This window comes from Colias eurytheme, chromosome 16 (assembly GCF_061535395.1).
Source record: "Colias eurytheme isolate Ceu_HAF_F1 chromosome 16, ilColEury1 Martin Lab GWU primary, whole genome shotgun sequence".
In the NCBI taxonomy this organism is placed as follows: domain Eukaryota; kingdom Metazoa; phylum Arthropoda; class Insecta; order Lepidoptera; family Pieridae; genus Colias; species Colias eurytheme.
Genome location: NC_142995.1, coordinates 7,916,123 through 7,941,432, shown reverse-complemented (window position 1 = coordinate 7,941,432; position 25,310 = coordinate 7,916,123). Strand labels below are relative to the sequence as shown.

Here is a 25,310-nt window from a genome sequence, read left to right as displayed (position 1 = left end):
GGTATGGTAGAGTCACGTAGAAGATGATTGTCGAAAATGTTTTTACTTTTTAAACTATTTTTACCAATTGTATCGCTAAGCTAAATAGATTCTCTTCTATTTAAGTAGAATCATGTACCTTATAGGATGCAAAGGTCTAGTCTTATTTGTCATTACCATTTATGCCATCTTTACACCAGAGATTTTTTACACTTCAAACAAACTTCGTAACTAAGGGTTTTCCACCGGAGATGTGTGAGGAAGCGTTGAAAGGGATGTGTTTGCACATTTCTGATGGAAAAGCACCACCCTAAGCCAGTAACACTGCCGATAATGTTAAATTTCCTTCTATGTACTTACCTATTAAGTAGGAGAGGTCTTGGTGATGGCGGGTTGGTAAGCGGCGCTTGTGACGTCACGAGGGGTTGCGTAGGCGGCGGCGGCGGCGGTGCGGTGGGAGTGTCCTTGCCTGTTAAATGATAATGTCACTTATTGCTTTATCCACACTCCACAGGCTTTATCATTTCTTATAGGGATGGACAATGAATATGTCTGGTAGATGTTACGTAATAAAGATATCGATAAGAATGAAAACATCGGAAAACGAACTATGTAATATGATTTTCTATACTTACATGTATAGAAAGTCATAATTAGTTTATTTTTCATCTAAATAATTTCTGATTAACCATTAGATCATCGTATACATTTAAGAAAAGAGGAAATAATAAAATAATATATCTAAAAGACATTCCAGTCCGCTCAAAGATGGTTAAATTTACATATCAATAATTATCATATTATTTTGTAAATAATTGCAAAAATTATGACTATTATTATTTATTATTGGAATTCAAATAGTTGTTCTATTATAATTCCTAGTTTTATGCGATGGTATAATGTATTCTATAGTTTTGCAATAAATATTCAAAGAGTAGTAGTACAGGTATAAGGAAAAAATGGAAATCAATTTGTCGATTGATTCACTCAATTATATTTTTTTCATTCGTTTATCTATTAATACCGATAACATTTTTTTCTTTGTAACTAGTATACCTATAATTTAATGACAACATCAATCTCTATTTTTTAATGTACTCAAATTATAGTAATAAAGCTCTACCCGATTACCGAATGTATATTAATCATAGATATTAATATTTACGTGGCATGCAATATAGGGTGAAATAAGAGGAAGAAAGACGTATGGACTACGACCGATACAATACGGTGAATTTTAAGTTGGAAAAGTGGATCAGCTAAATCTTATATATAAAAATGAATCGCAAAATGTGTTGGTAAGCGCATAACTCGATAACGGCTGAACCGATTTCGATAATTCTTTTTTTATTATATTCCTTGAAGTACGAGGATGGTTTTTAAGTAGAGAAAACGTAAATATGTACCATGGGCGAAGCCGGGGCGGACCGCTAGTTAGATATATAAAGAAAAATATTGCACTGGAATAGAGTAAAAAATGGTCAAAGTCATGGCATTGAAAATGTTTTAAAACACAAACAAATTGAAGAAATAAGTGTATAATTACATAACATTAACATCTCAATTCTCAACAGCTGTATATATGCATTACGCATTATTTCTCTTTGAAACCAGGAAGAGACAAACGTATCAACCTTGAAATGTTGCTGGTCGGCCTGGTTTCTTTAGAAACTTAGAATATCTTATTCTTATTCTGAACGTCGTCATTTTGCTCCATTTGGAATATACCCTATGTCAGGCAATGATTAATTACTCGCCCAATAAACATTGGAATTATTTGGACATCCCTCCTGCTCGGTATTCCGAGAAATAGATTACCTAGGTCCTAGGTAATGCCTAGCTTCGGCATTACAGTTGATGGATTATAAAAGACAAAAACTGGTCAATTCAAGACGTACCTTCCTAACCTGGTAATTAATTTTTTTGGTTACCGAAAAAATCATAATCATAATAGTTCACAAAATATGAAGTTCGACCATCTTATATTGTTTTTGTTCGGTTTGATTTTATAAATGGTATAATTATTTTAACAATGTTAATAAAACTCGTCGTGTGGTTTTCCTAATTATTGAAATAAATGTTGTTATATTGAGTTGGGAAAAACACAATGTATGTTTTGAATTTTGTGCCAGGTATAGTTTTATTTGGCGATTTACTGGTTTTAACTGTATGAAAAAGTCGTCGTCGTTGGCCTATTGGTCTATCATATGCGTCTGTGTGATGCTTGAGCAATGTTTTTGGTGTCCATCCAATGCGGGATCGACACAATAAACGATAAAGTCAAGCACCCAATATTACTTTTGAAAGGTTTAATAGACAATAAACGAAACTTTCAAGTACCTAATAATCGACTATTGAGCTTTAAAGTTTAGCTGTTTCCTAGAAAAATGTCATTCTTACCATTATAAGGAATAGAGTTAAACTGTTCGTTCGCAAGAAACACTTCGAAGTATCTCGTGAAATCCCCCGTGGGGTCCCACCGGGAGGACAGCTTGGCCCACTCGTCGGGGAAGTCGCTCTTTAGCCGTTTGATAATCTTCACTGCTGTTTTCTTCTGCCTCTCGGAGCAGCGAACGCATTTCGTTCTTAACGCTTCTGGGAGTAGCCCTGGAATGAGATTAAAATATATTATAGGTACATGTACATTGTACTTAATAAATTAATAATATCAACTTGACTATTTGGGTGCCTTCGTTTCTTGCACAGATAAAGAAAATTACGTCGTATAATCTCTGGTATCTATATCAAATAAACTTAAGTTTTATTTTTAACATGTTCGCTTTCTATAGTATAGAAATCATAATTAACTATACCCATACAGAGTGTGAATATAATTAAAATAATTTTGTATGAAAATTACGAAAAAGTTTAGACGTACGTTTTGTCTCTAGTTGTGCTATTAATAAGAACTAATAGGGATGCGAAGAACGCCACAATAATACATCAAATATTAAAAATGTACGGATTGAAAGTTTTATTCGAACAGTAAACGTTTTATTCGACCAATAAAATTTACAGTTAATAATCATGTACGAAATGGCTTGAGACAAACCAGTAACGCAGGAAAATAGTTAATACAATTTTATGAAACAGCAAACATGAACTAGGTATTTAAATAATAATAAAATAATGCATGAATCATGATAGAAAAACTCGCTATTATGATTAAAATTGCGTAATAAACAGCAGATTTTTTAAATATAGAGCAAAGCAATTACAGGTGTTTATAAATAATTAGTCAGCTTATATCTTTTGATTGACAATTTTTTAAAACATAAAAATATTAAAGCGATATCATCACTGGGAAAGACATCTTACGAATATAAAGATTAAAGACCATCCATAATCCTGCATGCTGCAGAGGTAAGGCCGAAGTAGGCTTGCATTCAAATCGTCTTGGGCGTCGTCGTCGTGTTGCGGCTGATTTACGCGGCCGCAACCAGCCTCTCTAACGAGGGGCGCCGGGCGATGGAGCGGGGATTTAGTCCATCGTCCGGAGAGATATGGTAGCGTGAGACGTGTTCCGCTCACGTCGCCCCATGAGGTTAGAGCTGGTTGGCTCACAATTTGTTTTGGCCTGGCGACGGGCAGCCGCTGACGGGGTCACGGAGGAACTCTACCATACCCGTGGCCCCGTAGTTGATGCGGCTTGACGGAACACAGTGGGGTTTTGGTCGGTAGGATCCGACATAACCCACGGCCCCTTCCCCGGAGGCCGTGGGTATCTATGCAAGATTTCAAACTTAAAAAAAAAAAGGCTTGCATTCAAATGCCGTCGAACTTTTAGATTCTTTACCATTTAAACAAGCGTGTTTCTTAACAATATTTTTCTATACCTTTTGGCCTTTTGCGAACAACAATACATGCTAAATATATGATACTCGGGACCCCTTCTACTGTCAAAATAATAAAAAATAAGCTGCCATCCGTACTTTTACACATAGACGGGGTACCTATACAGCGTGTTGAGGAGGTTAGAAATCTTGGCATCGTTTTTGATGAGAATCTGAGATTTGAGAAGCACATTAGCACTACAGCAGCTAATTGTTTCTATAGAATTAAGGTTTTATATCGCATTAGACAATATATTGAACCCAGCCTCAGACTCAAATTATGTGATAGTCTAGTTCTATCAAAGTTCAATTATATGGATGTGATATATGGACACCGGTTATTAGGTCGTACAAAACGGGTAATCCAGCGAGTGCAGAATGCATGTGCACGGTTCTGCTGGAATGTCCCTGCGAGGGAACACATCACGCCATAATTATCTTAATAATGCGCGATGTCTAAACATGGAGCACCGCAGGCAACTGCACTTTGCGTCCCTTCTCTTTGGCGTTGTCAAGACAGAATCGCCTCGCTATCTGTTTAAAAAACTTATTTGGAGGAGTGAACAAAACACTCAATACAACACCAGGGACGCACACAAACTCCTCGTACCCAAACACCATTCCGCTTGTTTTAAGGGTAGCTTTAAATATAACGCCACTAAATGCTGGAACAATTTGCCACCACCGCTACGGAACCTACGAACACTATATACTTTTAAATCTAAATTTAAAAGTATATTATTAGCTCACCAAATCCAGGTTTAGTGGTAAATTAAACATAACCTGAAAATTGTCCTCAAAATACACTTATTATTTATGTATGTATTTATTAATTATTATTTATATGTATTTAATATTTACCTTGGCCGTTAGTCGCGTCATATCGTCGTATGTTCTATAAGTTTATTATAACTCCTTTATTTATTTATTTTTATATATTTATGTATATAATATGTAGTCATAAGTAACTCCTTTCGTCCCAACTCGAAGCCTTTATTATAAAGGGGGCACTGAAAAACAGCGCTGCCAATGTTCCTGGACGTTGCAGCATATGCTGAGCTGCCTCCTTTTTGTCAGGGTCGTATGACACACCTTAATAAATGTAGTTATCATTATATTTTTTTTTTTGTACGTGTTTTTCATGTTATTGATTTAAGTATTTGCTTCTTTTATTGTAACTATTTCTTATTGCGATGTTTTCTTATTTTACTTGTACGGTTTTATGTTTTATGTCTATGTATGTGTGTGTGTTGTGCTGTCTCTGATAAATAAATGTTTCTTTCTTTTCTTTCTTTCTTTCTTAATTCAATTCATGAATTGATGTGTGAAATAGGTCACTGTCAATTTGCATAATCTGATGAACCATTAATACGATAATTCCTTGATATTACGAATCAATCGAATACTCAATATATGTACGTATTAGAATTTTAATGAGCAAGTAAGAATGTAATCGAACTGGTTTAGATTAACTCCCGTTGAATAGACGAGTCAAATAATTAATTACCTACTGTAAGAATTTCTATTGTAACAACGCAATTATCTTCGTCTACTTCTTATCATAATGTGTCGTTTTGAAAATCAATCGATTATTTATCTTAAATTCTAAAATACATATGTTGTCTATTAACCCTAAGTAAGTAAGGATATGAGTAGAATTAAAGTTGATAAATCACAAATTACCAATAACATTCGTTTTATCCATAGAGTAGCGTTAGGTAATTTAGTTCTGTGCCAGAGTAAAATGGCAGGAAATTGCTAAATTATATTATTTTTAAATAAAAAAAATCCAATTAATTTTTTTCTAAATTGTACGGTCTCTAATATATCATGTAATTTATAAATTATGATATTATCTATGATTATAACTTGTACACTAATTTGATCATTGGTGTTTTTTTATGTAGAGAATATGTTACCGTATTGTGTCAATGACCGATCAATATAAACAGCTAAAAGAAAATCACACGATGTTACAATAACGAGAGATCATAAATCACATCAGAAGTAATGGTTGCAGAAATCTCATTTCTTTAGAAATTATGGAAGGCTGTTGAAACCGTTCGATATGCGATGTGTTTTTATTACTGGAAAATTGAGAACACCTATGCGTAAGGATTTGTAATTTTGCTTATTTACTCAGGCGCGGTCCCAGGGGGGTGGTCACGGGGGCCATGACCCCCCCCAAAATCGTACTCGATAAAATAGAAAAAAATTCTTATACTGTACAAAATATAAAAAAAACTGGCCAAGTGAAAATCGGAGTCACTCGCACAACTAAAGTTCTGTTTAAACCTGTTTGTTCGGCTGTTATTTTTATTGTTTACTTAAATCTACCCTTGAAGCTGTGAAAAAATCAAACTTATAAGCCAACGCAATCTAAAGTTCTTCAATCTAATCTAAGTTAGCCGTTTATGCTGAAAATTTTCGCAAATTTCGATATTCGCAAGGGAAAACTACTTCCCGTTGATACAGACTCTTGAAATTTGGTAAAAAGCAATGTCTTATAGCACATATAAAGAGAAAATTGCTAAAACATACATTTTAGAGTTACAATATAACAAAAAGTAGGTTTTTTCGGAGCCCTCGGTGCGCGATACTGACTCGCACTTGGCCGGTTTTTTTTTGTAAAGTATAAAAAAGTAAAAAAATATAGACATTTTCTTAAGTTTTTGCTTATAACTTCTATTGAATACGATTTATGATGAGAACGATTTGAGGGGGGGGGGGGTGTTGCATACCGTTCCAGTCGCGTGACCCCCCCTAAAATGTCAGGCTGGGACCGCGCCTGTATTTACTTCTGACAGGCTTTCCTATGGAGTTTTTTTTTCATAATTATCAACATCATTTTTTCATTTTTTGTTGAACACTGATGTCTGTTAATAGTTGGTCAATAGTGAATCATTCAATCAATTTTGAGTCAATATGTAATTTTCAATATCACTTTTTTATCAACGAACATTTACCCACCATAAAAAATTAACTTGTCTTGGCTGACTAAAAAATTGTTATAAATAGCTGGAATTCCTATTGTTAATCGTTTTAAAAGGTCATGTTATACTTGTTACATTGAATAAAAATCGTTATTTTTTATAAATTGTAACAACAGCCCGCGGCTTTGTTTGTATATATGTGTTATGTGTATAGGAAATTTCGAAGCTCTTGGACAGATTGTGTGTTGTATTGCAATGTTTTTCAGCAAAGTATAAGCATTTATTATATTCTATAAAGAAGAGGAGGTACTATTAATTCTACTTACCTACTTCGTAATATTAATCATTCAACATAAACATAACCGCGTAAGATCTCTTGGATCAAGGGCATAGACAAAAGTTTTATAGAGCAATTTAAAAACATATAAAACTTTTTTGCGTAAATATAAAAAACAAATGACAACACATTTGCCGTGAGAAAAGAGTTTCCTAACCTCTTCTTACCTGTATTTATTATAACAGAATGATACGCAAAATGTTCACGTTTATAACTTTCTCTTTTATGCGTGTTGTTTGTAAACAAATCACCTTTTATAAAATTTATGTTACGTCAAAGCATTGTTATTCTGTATGAGTAGCAGGGCAACATAATGGTTGATGCGAATGCCATCGAATATTAACAATTTCCTTATTTTTATAAACATTTATGCTATGTGACTGGTATTGTACTGGTATAAATATATAATCAGTGTTTGTTGATTTCTGTAATCTTAAATCCATTTGTATTTTATATCCTTTATGTAACTTGTTTATAAATATTTTATAAGTAATACCTTTGTCATTCGTTATTCCTTGCAGGACAGTAGGTACATTGGGTACTTATATATGGTATCAAAATCGAGATTATGATCCAGGTAGATTATTCGTAATCCAAGTAATTATCAATTTAAAGCTCCGTGTACGATATTTGGTATATAATATATTTTATTAAAATAATAGAGTTCCTACTGCATGAAAGCTACGCTATTTCACCTAATTTATCTACAGAGTGCATACTATGTACATTGATATCCTCCATTCAAACTACAAATTATTTTCTAATTTGTTTATCCCCTCTTATGTGCGATTCTGTTAAATAACATTTTCCCGATTTTCCCAAACTGTGGCAACCGGGAGCCGGTTGGTCAACAGACAGCGAAATTTTGAGATAGACTTTTACTGTAACTCGATTTTCTCCGTATCTAGTACGAATTAAGTTAATTCAAGTTATAAATCTTATTGTAAATTGAATAATCTTTATTCACTTTCAACCATTTCTATATAAATACTCAATCAAAGCTAACATAGAACTTTCAACATAGGGTACTGTGATATTTAGATAAGTTATAGATAAGTTTCGGTATATTATTCGATACATAGAATACCTAGTATGCCTACGTTATATTATCCACGTGTTCAATATAACAATGCAATAGTTCTGAGAATTAAAATGTGTAATACTTTTATCTTACGTACGTATCTATGTACGGTTATTTGACTCATTTTTTCTAGCAAGTCCTTTGTAATTGTCTTTGGCACAGCATACAAATGGCATGAACATCATCTAAATAGAGCTTAGATCATTAAGTAATGGATGGAGCACGCTGGCAAATGTTCTAACTAAACTTTCTGCCGGTTTTGGTGCGGGGAGGGTAACTCACACTTTGAAACACTATCACACATTCACAAAAATAATTTGTGTCTTTACAAACTCAAACTATTACAAAATGGACAGACTAGCATGTTTTTGCACACATACATCGATTACACAGAAAAATCTCTATACATATACGTAATAATACAATCGCTCTAAAGGGATGTAACCATATCGATATTACAAAAATAATAATTTTGTTGAAATTAGAAATAACATTAATATTATATTCATAAAAAATACTACACAGGTCATTTGTAACGTTTTCATCATTATTATATGCATACGAAAAAACAATAAAACGCCATTTTATTTGTATTTGAATATGTATTTATTCAACACATCACATATTATATTCAATAAAATAAATATCGGTCCAGAAATTTTTATTACTTCTGTACCGAGGTGTCCATTCTGATTTTCTCCCACAGCATTCAATCCACCTTAGCCTTAAAGCAGGATTTTTTGTAAATCTGAAATATACGCAATATTCGTACATACATATAAATAAAGTAGCTGCTCCGCGCGGTTTCACCCCCGTGGCTCCACTCCTGTTGGTCGTAGCGTGATGATATATACCTTCCTCGATAAATGGGCTATCTAACACCGAAAGAATTTTTCAAATCGGACCAGTAGTTCCCGAGAATAGCGCGTTCAAACAAACAAACAAACAAACAAACTCTTCAGCTCTATAATATTAGTATAGAATACATAATAGAATAATTACAAGATTAACATTACAAAAAAAAACGGCTAAATGTGAGTCGGACTCGCGCACGAAGGGTTCCGTACCATTAAAATGTTCTGCCAGTTAAAAGTAACCGAGCGTAAATTTTAATAAATATATACAAGACTTACAAAATTAACATTATACTCCTTTTTATGCAGTTGTGTAAAATTTTAATATAATAAAGATTAATTCTCATCTCATTTCAAATTATACTTAGAAAAATATTTTTTTATCGACGTTCAAGTTAAAAGCAGTCCGTCACTAAGAAAGTCGTAAAAATTAACGACCTTTTAAGCGACGAGTTTTTAAATTCAACTCTATCACTAAGTTCATAAAGATTAAATTTGAATTTCTCTTCAAGATAGTCTCGCTACATCACTTTATAGTCTCGTGGGGAGTGCGGTTCAATATCGCGTTCTAAATTCAACTTTATCGCTTAGTTCATAAAGATTAAATTTGTATATTTTCTCTTCAAGATAGTCTCGCTACATCACTTTATAGTCTCGTGGGGAGTGCGGTTCATTATCTCGTTCTAAATTCAACTTTATCGCTTAGTTCATAAAGATTAAATTTGTATATTTTCTTTCCATGATAGTCTCGTGAGGCCGCATCAATGATCGAGTACACACATGACTCGATTATTTGTCTTGATCATATCGCTAAACGATACATCGACGATTATTAGAAATTGCATTTAATTAGAAATGTACGTTAAAAAAAAAAATATACACAAATGAAAGGTTATTCCATCTTTTTTAATATTCGACATGTTTGAATTGCTTCTGCAAGACTTGACAGTGCAAAACGGCATTTTTAGCGGAGCACTCGCAGACGTCCTTTCGATGTTTTACGAATACGCAGAGTGTTCGTAATCGATTACGCAAGTAGTTTTTATGAAAGCATAAGATTTTTCGATTCGAATAATCTTATACCTCGGCAAAAGGGGAAACGCCTGCGTGTGTTATCCATTACTTAATGATCTAAGAAATAGAGTCATTAGATTTATCTTGTACTATAGCGGTACATCTTTATATGTATATCTTTGTATATATAATAATGAGGCTCATCACGACTTGCACAAGATAATGTAAAAAAAAACTTCTGACTTTATTTCCAACATATTATGTAGAGCAATATGCTCTATATTATATATTCTTACTACTTACTTACTCTAATGCTTATCATGCCTACGTTTCCTCTGTACTTTCGTATGGAATCATTCTTTGGGGACAATCTTGTGATGTGCGGAAGGTATTTGTCTCACAAAAAAAATGTATCAGAGCTCTGTGCGGTTTGAACCAAAGAGACAGTTGTAGACCTCTGTTTAGTAAATTACGGATCCTTACTTTAACTTGCATGTACATAAGAGAAGTATGTTTATTTGTAAAATATCACCCGGAATACTTTAAGAAGAAAGGAGATGTAAATTCGCATATGTTGACAAGATACCAAAACAAATTACATTTCCCAACGTGTAGAATTAACAAAGCTAAAAACAGTGTAATATTTATGGCTATTAAAATATATAATAAAATACCGGACAATTTCAAGGAACTACCAGTAAATTTTTTCAAAAATAAACTGACGAACTGGTTGATGATGAAACAATTTTATGACATTGAAGAATTTATGACTTTTAAGTAGTGTAGGTAAACTGAATTGTGTGTGATAAGTGTGTGATATAATCGTGTTAATCGTAGTGCGTTCGCGTAATTGTGGAAATTGAATTGTGTGTACATTTAAATAATTAGACTAATCAACTTTCTTTTTCAATATTTGCACACCCAATCAATGGGTAGAATGTATTAGCCACATAATATTGTAATTAAAAACATCTATAATTTGTAACTACATTCTTGCAAATAAATATAATTTGAATTTGAATTTGAATTTGAATTTCTCTTTAATGTATATTATTCTGTAGGTACTTCCAATATTCAAACCGAAAGTTGCTTTGTTTAATGCCTAAAATCTTGCCCGTTCTTAATTACACATATATGTGTTTAAGAAAAAAAAAAAATGTAACAGCCATCTTGTAAAAAATAATTGACTACACACTAGATTATTAAATGCTTTACCGGCATTTATTAGACCAAACCTAACGTCATATTTTATTTTTCTTCTGGCTGAGGACTACGGAAGACCCTTTGGCTGTTCAAGAACTGTCATATTTTTTGCCGGTTAACTTATGGATCTTTAATATGTATTTATATTCAGGATGTAATTTATAATTCAAATTACAATAATTTAACAAAAAAACATGTATGACGGATGCGCTTTTTTATGAAATATGCAAAATTATTCAAATGTAAATAGGTCATCAATAACTCCCAATTATAGTGTACATATTTTATTGTTATGTTTGTGAATTATGACAAAAATTATTAAAATAATACAAAAACCATTTTTATAGGTCGATTTATGATAATAATATGGATTAGTTCTTAATAATTTTCAGTCATCCACTGTTTGATTTTCATGCACAATAGTTGAGGCCTGAAATATTATTTCAAATTCAAATTCAAATTCAAATTCATTTATTAATTGCTTGAACACGCACACACTTTCATTCTACCTACATGAGAGTGCAAGAGCGGTGCAATTACACGGAAGAAAAATTTTCTTATTTCGTACTCGACCTACTGGTACGTAAAGGAAAATTTAAAAGTAGTACTCAATATTATTTCATAGTTCATACTATAGTTATAATTGCATAATTGATAGAGATGTACCATCCTGAAAATAATTTTAGCGGCACCCATGTTCTATCACCTATGTACGTTCCGATTACCTATTATGTACCTACCTGTTTATTATTTGTATTCTTTATTATTACTGTAACATTTGTAATTTGTATATTGTATTATATTAATAACGTGGATGTATTAAAAGAGTAATTAACTGCAAAACAGATCCTATATTTTTTTTAGTGCAGTTTTTCAAATAAGTTAAATAAATAATTTATAAACTGGTATTCATAAAGAATACGGATTTTGATAATGACGTATCTTAATAAACAATAAACGTATTTTATAATCCGAGAAAATTCCAGAAGCAAAATATTCCACAATTTAATATTTATGTTCGTGTTTTGATCATCCGAAATGCTAAGAATACTTATTTACAGACACAAAACTGATAAAAAATATAACGTAATACACATCTCGGTTGTAACTAAAAAATAAAAAAACACAGTTTTTTTAGCTTATTATAATACGATTATTATTGTTTTATGAGTCTTTTTATAATGAATACAAGCATTTCCTTCAAAAGAGACGTTTATATTTATTTAGTGAGACAAAATAATGTATACACAATATGTATACATTATTTACATATATAATATGTGTATACATATATAATATGTGTATACATATATAATAATAAATACACAATTTGTTTTATATTAATTACTATTGAAGCAATAAATAGAAGCTGCTTTGTCACGAATAAAGCATATATGGGCTCTTTCAATTTATGCGTTTCGTATCGGACCGCTAAGTGCCGAAGCGGTGTGTTTGTCGTACGGCGCACGGCCGGTCGTTTGTTTTCATACAAAATGCACGGTGCGGTAACAGCGCGGCGCGGTCCGTACCGCGAACGCTCGACAGCAGGACGGCAACGTCGCAAATCCCATAGGGACGTCGGAAATGCAATAAAGTATCGATAGATGTATATATCTGAAATTATATAATTTTATTTTTTTTAATTCTGAAATTATATATTTTGAAAATATCAATATCGATATTGATATTTTAAATTTTTATTAAAAAATATCGATATATCGGTATGATTTGACATTCGTGCTCTAAAAATAATTCAATCATCTTACATTTCTACGGGTACTCAAGTACAGAAATACGCGCGTTTTGAGTTTATAATATATAAGTCAGTCGTGGTAATAATACGATGTTTTTCAACAAGAGCACTAACAGTAATGTTTCTTCGTCAGAGTCCATGGCTTAACTGGTGTCAAATAAATTTAAAACAGCACTAGCATACAAACGCACGGCCGCGGCAGTCAGATACGCTTTCAATTTAAGCGTTTGGTAACGGACTGCTCCCGTACTGCAACGGCACGGCAGCGGGTTATAACTAGCGGCACGGAAAACGCGCGGCAGCTGCAGCGGTCCGATACGAAACGCATTAATTGATAGAGCCCTACACCGTAAACGCTACGCTACGTACACCGCTGAACGCGGATGTCATATTGAAGATATTGATAACCTGCTCATCACATATTTACTTACAAAAGGTTGCTGGCTACTATTTATAATATTATGTGTTTATACAGGGTGTCCCACTGTTGGTATACTAAGCTCAAAGGAGGTTATAGTTTTGCATACGCTGAGTATACGTAAAAAATACTTATAAAATTCCAGACGCAGTTTTTTTTCAAATAGATGAATTCTGAAAACTCTATGTGTATACCCATAACAAGCAACCCGCCCAGCTTTGCTACCAGCAGGTGACCTATCGTTTAAGACTATGTTTTCATAGACAATATGCTCACATTAGCGAAGCGGTATATATGCCGGCTGCGCGAAGCTAGAGAAGAAAACATGGATTTTCAGGAAAAGCTTAGCAAAATTTTTTTGATGTAATTTTGTTGTTTATGTATTTTTTACGTGATCAGTGTATGCAAAACTACAAGTCCCTTCGCGCTTAGTATACCAATAGTGGGACACCCTGTATAAACGTTTTTTCATTTTCAATCGTTATTCTATATATACAAATGTAGTACATACATAATTATTATATATAATATCTTTGCTGTGGTGTTAAATGTTAGTGATCAAAAGTTTTATGCATCGTGTATATCTGAATTGGTGTCAGCAGACGAAGACATCTTTATTATGTATCAGATTTTTTTAGTAATATAAAAGCTTGAGCTTACAGTTTATTAGTTATCCAGTACCAGACTGCCCGGAATTTTTAAATCAATAAGTAGGTACCTAAATCCCTAATGGCTAAATATCAACACACTTAGTGTTCCAAGGTTGCATTGAAGGTCAAAGCAAAACCTGTACAAAGTCATTGAACTTACCGTTACATAGGTAATGTAGATCTAAGCATTTACACAAACGTACCACAAACACGGCACAATGAATGGCTTCCTTCATGACAGTTAATGACCTAGTTTGACCTTTTATGTCCATCAGAATGTCAAATTCGTCACACCAAATTAGGCGTAGAATCATTTTATGTCTTAACGGTATTGTATCGATATGTTTTGTATCGGTAACGAGACTTCGATTGTCATAGCGATAAGTTAGAGGATTTAAAACGATTGTGGAAGTTCATAAACTTCCAGCTGTTACTCACACATTTACATTTATAATTCTAACCAAAGACCCATATGTTAACCTAGGTTTGGCATGAATTTGTTATTTTTCTTCTTTACAGTTTTAATTCACGAATAGTGGAGTAACAGCCTCATGCATCTACCAGGTTTTTCGATATTTAGACAAGCTAATCTTATATTCCTTCGATTTTTGAAGTGACTATACTATTATTATTTACTTTACATATAAACAATTTTGAGTAACCTATATATATTTTATCATATCATTAACTAGAAGAAGCAATCCAGATGCAAGAAGCCCAAATTTTATAATCATGAGAAACTAACTTTATTTATCCAATTTAAGCATTCTTCTCACAAAGCCTGCTTGGATTAAACTATTTCGCGTTATAAATATGTAAGATAAATATTAACTTGCAATCAAAATAACTTAACTCATCTCTTAGACTCATCTTATGAGCTTCCGTGAGAATGGTTCCAAATAAAGATAAAATCTTTTTTTCAACTTACGTCACTTGCAAACGTACTAAGCCATGGTAATGCTGGTTTACGTACCTACTTCAACAACTAAGTATTGGGATCCGAATGATCTAGGAAACACAAAATGAGACTTAGTTCGAGAATAATTATTTTTTCTGATCGGAAAAATATAATATTATTAAAATATCAAGTGAGATAATTTAAATATAATAAAACAATAAAATAGCTGAAAAATAACACCTAATGTACTTTGTGGAATCATTGACAAACATTTTAAATGCATAGATAACAAAGAATTCTTATTGTGAAAGTTTTAGGGAAGATTCCATTGTTAGTATATTACAGAAAGATCTTTAAAATAAATTGCAAATTGATATATACCTACATAATGTGTGCTCTACTATTACAGACTACGGTATTGCAATTTGATAATGATCAGCTTAGACTTGTGTGAAATAATATACAATTATTGCTCAATATGTCTACAAGAAATGGTCCATTGGAATCTAAAAATAAAAATGATGTAACCGGTAATTTATATTCATCACATAAATTACTGAATTCCTTTGGGATGATTATAATTATTATATTTTGTTCAATTTTAATCTATAAAATAAACTTTTGTTCAGTGTTTTAAATCTTATTGCAATCTTTTATTAGGCAATCATTTATTAAGGCATGTTTTAAAATAAACAAACAACTCTACAAAAAATATTATTGATATTTATTATCTACATAATTACGTGAAGGCGGCCATCAAAAACACGTTTTAGCGATTTTAGGTAATGGTTGCCAAAATTTAAAATCTAGACATAGCTTTTTTGAATGCTAACACTAAAATGGCACAGTGTTGCAACCATTTATTGTTTTTATTATTCAATATTCAATTCTCTTTTACTACTTTGGCCATAGTTTATTTATTTATTTATAATTCTTTATTGAACAAAATATGAGAAAACAATACTATGCAAAAAGAAGTAGAAATACAAAAGCATAATTTGCCCAAAAGGCGGCCTTATTACTAAACAGCAATCTCTACCAGGCAACCTGGCGGGAGAGGAAATGCAAGAAGATTATGTTATGGGATAGTGCAAAAATACAAAGTAAAGTTTATAAGGTCAAGTGACACAATAATTATTGTTTCTTTATCTACCTACTACTTATAAGATGTTGATGTTTGATAAGCGATTAAAAGGAGATTATAATATTCGGATACAAAAAGAATGACAAATTTCACTTATGGCAACTCTCCCGTACCAAATTTTCCCGGGCTTTATTACTTAATTATTTAACTACTAACATAATGAGATAATGAGATATACATAACCTAGGCAGAGAACTGTTTCCTTGGAATAACGTGCGTGACCGTTATTACTAACAAGCTCTCGTCTTATAGGACCATTCCCTATAGATATGCTGATTATTAATTAATCTGGCAAGACATAAAACTTGTATGGTCGTAGAAAAATCGAACAATAATAGATATTTTATGTTTTCTCTCACGAGGCCCCTGTATAGTGTTTAATGAAAAATTACTTGTCACTTAATACAAGGACAGAATAATAACAAAAACTATTTAAATACCAGCCAACAATAAAACATTATTACCTTAATTTGTCTTAAGTAGGTCAAATAATATTCTTAATATGTTTCATTATGCAAAATTAAATATTTTCAAATTTGTGCCCACACCCTCTCTCGCAAAAGTCAAGGTCAATTCATCAAAATAAAAATAACAACAAAGATATCGCATAATTAAAACTTCTTTTGAATCTTTTGCTATCCAATCGATAGATGAGCCGTGGCCCGTGATGTCTCGCATTGTGCAATAGTGCAGTCGGAAAGGTTAAGAATCGATTAGCGTTATTATCGATTCAGGATTGATCGATTGAAATTCGTGCTTTGAATATCGATATGTCCTTGCCCGATCCGTGTCATGAGCTGTCTAGTCGGAATGCGATCACAAAGTAATAAAACACTGCGGAGTGAGAATTTTACGATTTCTTATTAACTTTCACTTATCGTAATGGTGTGATTATAGAAATGGTACTTAACTTGAAAGTTTTTTTTTTTTTTTTTGTAAAAAAAGAATTGGTAATAACATACCTTGAAGTGTCTAGAAACAACTCTTTTAGAATACCGTTCATATTATGTATTAAAATTAATCATCATAAAAATATTCCGTACCTTGAAATTACTCATTGTTTTATTATTCCTATACTTACTCGAAATTTTTATTTAAATGATAATTTTAATTATGATACTAAAATGTAAGAAAGATAAAAAAGTAAGCTCTATGGTAAGTATGTATTCAGTCTCTACTCTCTATATGGTTTCTACACTACACTTAATAGGTAAGTACATGTACATCTTATATTACAATAACTAAACCACACACATAGACTATATACTTAATACTACACATTTGACAACTAGCTGTGCTCCTCGGTTTTATCCGCAGTGCTCCGCTTCTGTTGGTCTTAGCGAGATGATATAAAGCTAGACTTCCTCGATAAATGGGCTATCTAACACCGAAAGAATTATTCAAATCGGACCAGAAGTTCCTGAGATTAGGGCGTTCAAACAAATTCTTCAGCTTTATAATATTAGTATAGATTCTCACAGTATCAGTCTGTATTCTTCCATATCAATTAGTTTTCCATAACAATAAAGATATATTAATATATTAAAAAAAAAACATCCATTTGCGTCAATCCACGCTGTTATCGTATATTATTAACTATTAGTGGATAACACCTCGTCTTGTTCAGCCGGTTTAAATTGACTGGCAATAAATAATACACGTATATAGTATTATTTTTGAATTATATCACAGTTCAGTCATAAATAAGGTGTTTTTTTTTTGACCAATGAACTATTATGTCTGGATTGAATTGGGATCAGAATTATGATGAAATCTTTTGTCTGTTTGGGCTGTAACGGGATTATAACTACATATATAATTTATTACCTAGTCCAAAATAATCCAGGGCAATTTTCCCCGAGGGGAAATGCGTCTCCCAATTGAAATAAATTTTGTTCATCGGTTACTGTTCTGTTGCCACCATGTAATTCTCATTTAAGTACATAATATAACGTTACTGTAAATGGAAACAAAAAGTACAAAGTTTTACGTTTGTTATAACCAGATATCGATATTTTATAATGTAGGACAGAAGGACAAATGTTATACAATGCAGGTATAGTACGACATAAAAGAGATGAAATTAATTATTTTGGAACTAATTCGTTTTTCATTACCTGGCAACCCTGAATTGGCAATGTAGCTGTCAAGTTGAAAAAAATTTGTTGTTTTTTTCGTGAAGTGGAGAATTATTGAGATAAAATTGTTATTTAGAACAAGAAATTTAAATAAAAAAGGAGACATCATGAAAAAGGTTAAACGTAGCGGTGTCCGTGATGTGGTGTATAAAGTTTTTATTCGGTGTTTGTCCGAATTTCAAGCTGGAAATTTATTGACTGATTTGGAAAACGTTTACAAACGTACAGCAGAATATACCGGTGAGATTCCATTTATTTTTGCTCAGTACTACGTAAAATAGAATATTCCATTAGTGACGAGTGTTTAATGTATGTATGTATGGCGATTATTACGTTTTCGCAATTTAATTTGAGGTTATTTGTATGTAAACAAAAACTAGTTTTTATAGTGCGACCAGCACAATTTGAGTCAAGAAGTTATATCCAAATCCAATCCAACCAGCCTCAAATAAAGTACCTAGTTTAGATTTTACTACATAGTATAGTGATAACTGTTTTCATACAGCTATCTATCTATTAATCAATCAAACCATAAGAAAAAAAATCATATTTACTGTATCATATTTACAGATACTGAAGATGCCCCGTACCCTCTTGCCAGTACTTCGAAACAGAGTGATGATCAGTCCTTTGAAGGAGTAGAATATTTAGATTTTGATGAATTATATTAATGTACAAAATTTATCTACAAAAAAAATAAAAATATGTGGTTTTCAAATCGCCTTGTTTTTTTCTACCCGACGGACCCAGAAAGAGGGTAATGTGTTTGAGCTGCATGTATGCTTGTTTGTTTGTATGTTTGATTCTATGTGCGCCTCTGCAGTCTAAGCACTTGACCGATTTTTTAAAATAACTAATTCCAAATACATTTAAGTAAAATTTGACCTAGGTAGGTCAATTAAAATACTTATGTATTTTTGTCTTAAATTTACACTATTGCTACAATGAAACAATTATAACGGTTTAAATCGCGGTATTTATTTTATATTATATATATAGATTTTTGGATTTTTATTCTATAGTATCAAGATCGCTTGCGTCGCAGTATCAGTGTTGCTATATGAGCGACGGTGGCGCCCTCATTTATTTTCATCTCTTTTGTGTCGCACTGTATTCTCTATTTTGTCGATGCTCTCAAAACCACAAATAACTTGACGACGATATTCAGTTCACCACAGAACATTTCATTTTATATTGTGTCTTCTAACCTCATTCTAAGAATAATTTAATATTATGATCCATTATGTGCTCGTTCGAACTATAATTCATCCTCGTTTTATGTAATCGAATTAATGTTAATTAATATAATTTTAAGGTGTGCTACAAGTATTTTTTTAAACAGGCCTTTTATCATAAATAAATATTCTACAAATATACATTTATTCTATTCATTGGAGGTTCGTGCTTTCAGGACATTTAAGCGTACTCCATCTGTTTTTTTTTAAATATAACTAATAGCCTTATAAATCATTTTAAATGAAAGAAAATGAATATTGAGGATTTATTTAAACAATTACACTAGTCGTTTATTATGATGTAAAATTATTACAAATGCGTGTATTTATAGTCAGTTATATCGTGAATTGTTTGTTTTTAAATTATAGAGTTGTAGGTAATTGGTGATTATCCAACACAAACTTTTTGTTGCATTGTTGGCGTATTATGTTTTGCGGTCAGAATATCTCATTCATCGTATTTTATCTTCACTTTCCTTAATCTATGTTATATAACTCTTATATTTAGGTATGTATATTTGAATGATCACTTTCCCTCTCTGAAACGTCACGGTTGACATAACATTTAGTTTTTTTTGTTATCTGTGATTTAATTTTGCGACAGATACATAATCGTTTGCGCTGTTTTAATTAGCTGTTCCAAGATATCTTGTTTACAACTTAGACTCCGGGAGTTTCACAATATTTTTGTAGGATAAATTCTTTTACACAATATACATATACTGTAGTAAACTAAAATATCAACATTGACCACTAAATATATAACGGGTTCTGTAGAAGCATTCACTTTCACAAGACTTTGCAATGCAAACAAGTGGACTGGAACCATACGGGTCACTTGACATATGGATGCTATGTGAAAATCACATTTTGTACATTTGCGTTAAAGTAATTAATAATAATGACCCACATAATAATGACAATGGTTCCAAAGGAACTTCTTATTTTCTGTCCTTTAGTCGTAAATCTGATATTTCCTAACTAAATATTTAGTAATCTGTGGTACCTAGTAGGTATCTATAAATATTGTATTTATATATATTATCTGTGGCACTAGTACTACTAACATTTTATGATTGTACTATTATTCCTAATCTGTGTTTTATGAACAGGGGATCGACTACTCTATTTTTTTTTGTATCTATTATATCAAAACTTTATAAATACCATGAAAATTCCAAGTTCAATTACTTGGGATTTTCCAGTTAATATTTATATATTTTTAAATCGTACATACATAATAAATAATAATGTCCATATCTGTTTCCATATTTCCATATTTCCATATTACCAACTTTGAGCAAAGTCTTCGAGAAACTAATTTTAAACCAATTAAATAGTCATTTTGCAACAAATGGTTTACTGCACGCCAAACAGTATGGTTTCACAAAGGGGCGCTCTACAACTGATGCCGGAGTAGCTCTTTTGTCACATATATACAAAGCATGGGAAAATTCAAAGAATGCTTTGGGGATATTCTGCGACCTTTCTAAGGCTTTCGACTGTGTAGAACATTCCACTCTATTACGGAAACTAAATTTTTATGGTATCAAAGGTTTAGCTCAGGATCTCATAGCTTCATATCTTCAGAACAGGGTACAAACCGTTGTCGTTAATGGAGAGAAATCTCGCGGTGCGCCGATTAACATAGGTGTTCCGCAGGGATCTATCTTAGGACCGTTTTTGTTCTTAGTGTATATTAATGACCTACCTTATTATTTGCAGGATATGTGTGAAATAGTACTGTTTGCAGATGACACCTCATTAATTTTTAATGTGGATAGACATGACACAAATGTTGACGAAGTAAACTCTGCTCTTTTACGCATATCCAATTGGTTCAATGCTAATAATTTACTATTAAATACAAAAAAAACAAATTGTGTAGAATTTATCCTCCCAAATGTAAAAAAGGTGAAAAGGAATATTATTTTAAACGGGGAGGTATTATACCCTGTGGAATCGACTGTTTTTCTTGGTTTGACATTAGATGAGAAGCTTCAATGGGGGGCCCATGTTACCACCACCGCTGCTAAGCTCAGCTCAGCTGCATATGCAGTTAGAAGAATAAGGCATCTCACCGGCTAGATTGGTTTACTTTAGCTACTTTCATAGCATAATGTCCTATGGAATTCTGCTATGGGGCAGGGCTGCAGATATAGAAACTATATTTATATTACAGAAAAGAGCCATACGCTCTGTATATAATTTGCGTGCTCGAGACTCACTAAGAGATCTCTTTAATAATACTGGTATCCTTACTGTACCGTCGCAGTATATATTTAATAATATTTTATATGTACATAATAACGCTTACTTACACACAAAAGTAGGAGATAGACATTGTTATGACACAAGAAACAGAAATAAAATTGAAATGCCATTATTCCGGCTAGCTAAAGTTAAAAATTCATTTATGGGCCAAGGTATACGCTTTTACAACAGAATTCCTCATAATATTAAAGAGTTAAGTAGTTCTAAATTTAAATCTTATATAAAAAATGTACTTGTCAAGAGAGCCTATTACAGTATTAAGGAATATATGGAAGATAAAAACCCATGGAGGGTTGTCGCGTAAAAACCACAGGACAGTTCTTTGGCATATTATGATAATATAATATTATGATATTATTACATATGTAATTTGTAAAATTGTAAATCTGACATGATTAAAAAGAGCAACTATGGAGTTTCTTGCCGATTCTTCTCCGTAGATACTGCTTTCCGAATCGGTGGTAAATGTTAAAATATGTACTTAATGACGTTTCAAAAGTGCTTCTAGAAGAAGTCTAATTGAATAAATAAATGTTTGAGTTTGAGTTTGAGTTTGTAACAAAATTGTTATATGGACGCCGAAAAAACTCTTCAATATATGTACTATAATATATAATATCAAGGCTGACGAATCAAGACACAATAAGAGCTAATATATTTTTTCCTTGATGAAGAATGACCATCGTGGAATAGAATCACTGTATTCATTCTAATTTGTAGTTAATTGATGACATTGTCACGCTTTAAAGAGGTACAAGTTCATTATTCTTTTGTTTTTTTGTTCATAATATCACTTGCGTTGATTGTTCAATGTCATAATTTAATTGTTCTAGATTTTCTAGAACATATTGTATAGGAAGTTGTTTTGACAGTTAGATCCAGATATATAATATATCTTTTAACAAAAATATTTCATACACTCGCCAGGTGGTAAGGTTCGAACTTTCAATTGTAATGTAAGTAACAATTATTCGTCTAGACTCTAGAGCTATGCAAGATAGATTACAATGATGCATGAACTAAAAGACCACATTACCAAGTGAATTTTATAAATGGAAGTTCAATATGAAGACAAGTAGTAGATATATAACTTATGGGTAGGTAATATTATGATGATTTAATAAGTACTAATATAATAATAAGATTTTTTAATAGGTACTAAATGGTACTTAATAATTTTAGAGCGTTACTCGCTCTACCGAATGTATTTTTAACGAATAAAATTGTTTATTTTTTTATTGCATTTAAAAAAAATATTTCATAATATGAAAATCACGGAATGAAACCATACCAGACATTTGAGACATTCAAAAGCTTTTTTTCAATCGAATTACTGGATCACTGGACGACAATAATGTAGAATTGTAGAGTGCTCGGAGAATATTATCAGAGATTCTTTTACTTTATTGTTATTTTTTTACGGTCTTTAAAATAATCTGTAGAAATTAATATTTCAATATAAAACAATAAATAATTATTTGTAGACAATAAATCGCATTATCTTCAGTGACAGCAGAACATTTCCTCTAACCTTCATAGCCTTATAGGGAATGGTGGAAGGTTCTGCCTTATATTATGTTATTGATGATACTTACAACCAATAAGAAGTTAATAGCATTTATGTAACAAAAAGTAAGCAGTATACCTGCTTACTTTTAAAGATATAAAAGTTTTTCGACGTGAGGTTCGATTCCTGTGACCATATGAAACATATTTTAGTTACAGAGTACAGACAAAATAAATAAAATAGGTTGTTTATTTATAATACAGACGCATTCGAAAAATATCTCTCCATAAACACAGGGAATTGAAAAATAAAATCTAACACAAGCTTTAGCGTGGAGTTGCCATATAAGTTAAATTTGTTGAAGTATTATTGAAACTTGTTTATCGTTACGGCTCTACATTTTATAGACCTAAAGAATTTTTAAAAGATTTTTAATTGTGTTTCATATCATCATGCGGAAATTATCTTCACAATTATTATTGAGTCCTGCAATTGGATATGTTAAAAAATAACAAAAAAGCAGTCAAGTTATCCATATATTTTGGAATGCTCTTGAAAAATAATTAAAAATTAATTGCAGTAGCCGCAATTATCAAACTGAGATATATGTATCGTAAACAACAACCTCGACCTTGAGTTACTTCATATTACTTTGGTTAAAAACTTGTTTGAACATACATAAGAAAATATATAAAAAATATAATCTCATTTTTTGCATCATATAAATCGTAAAATATAACAGAATATTTTTTTGTTTAAATGTATCATATTATACTTATATATAATGGTTGTGGGAACTTACTTCTCAAAGCTTTTCCTTCTGGCGTACATCTCAGTCCATTAATTAAACAGTCCACATAATTTCTCACTAGTCTCTTATTATTAAAAATTGCATCTACATCTAAATAATCATAACGCTCGTCATATTTGGGCATATTTTTCATAGCCTCTAAATCTTGTCCTGACACTGCGTTCCACGCACTGGCACATAAGCACAAAAAAATTAAAAATAACATTTTGAAAAAAAAAAAAAAGTTTGTGACTAAGGTTTGAAAATTAAATTCGCGGTTTCCCGCGCAATTGCTGTTCGCAACATTCGAGCGCTCGCGCCAAGAAATAGTATCGTTGTGGTGCGCGTGCAGCACATTTGATAGTATTAAACCGTGTGAGCGCCTCGCTGCGACAAGATCTATCAAGGGCACAAGGAGTAGCTCTCAGTGAAGGGTTGCTTCTGATCCTTTCGATTTACAAAGCGCTTGTATACCTCGAAAATAAACTAAAAAGTAGGTTAAGTCAAACATTGAACGTATAACCATATAAGTACAAGTTCAATGTAAAATGCCAAATAACAATAAAAAAACAATTTTTAAATAGGTACACAATTATTAATTTTCGTAAAATTTCGATCTTACCTGAATTATATAATATTATGAAGACGTTACAAACCAGCTATCATCAAAAAAATTGAGAAATGCAAAACATCTATCATTATGCCAGATTATGCCATTGCTAAAGTTTTCGCAAACTTTCGATTTTCCGTTTAAATGATCATACATCATTTGGTCCGTCTCTAGATGACAAAATAATTATACCTACGAGGCATATGCTATTAAGTCTAGGAAGTTGTATTGTACTAGATCAGCCATTCGGAACAACAATCAGCTTAGTACCTATCTTTTGCATTAGATTGCAACAGCAACACAGTACGTTCAATGTACTAGTAATTGCTATTTTTAATGTATTCATTGAGATATACATATTATGGAGACGACACCGCCTACATCACTTATGTTCCGCTCAACATACGCCATATGGCGTAACTGCACTCTCATTTTTTATTTGTTTTAAAGTGAAACGCATCAAATATGCCTTCGTGTGTGTTACGATATTGCACAAATAATACAAATAATACGGAAAAGTGCAAAGGAATAACTTTTATCGATAAGTACCTACCTAACTAGATAATAAAGGGCATTGAAACTTTCTGGCATATCAACCCGGCCGCCATTTTGATTTTTTTTCAAAATCGCGGCGCACGATTAAAGTTGTATGCATGGAT

At 32.0% G+C, this 25,310-nt stretch overlaps 1 protein-coding gene across 1 annotated transcript in view; it reads right to left on the bottom strand.

Annotated features, from left to right (window-relative positions):
- LOC149901933 (uncharacterized) overlaps nucleotides 1–24,409 on the bottom strand; it is a 34,329-nt gene extending 9,920 nt beyond the window's left edge. The window contains exons 1-3 of the mRNA XM_090110574.1: nucleotides 24,054–24,409; nucleotides 2,380–2,586; nucleotides 340–448 (exon numbers count right to left, since the gene is read on the bottom strand). Coding sequence (XP_089966700.1) covers nucleotides 340–448; nucleotides 2,380–2,586; nucleotides 24,054–24,267 — 530 coding nt within the window. The 5' untranslated portion in view covers nucleotides 24,268–24,409. The remainder of the gene's footprint in view (nucleotides 1–339; nucleotides 449–2,379; nucleotides 2,587–24,053) is intronic.
- Between the last annotated feature and the right edge of the window lie 901 nt (nucleotides 24,410–25,310).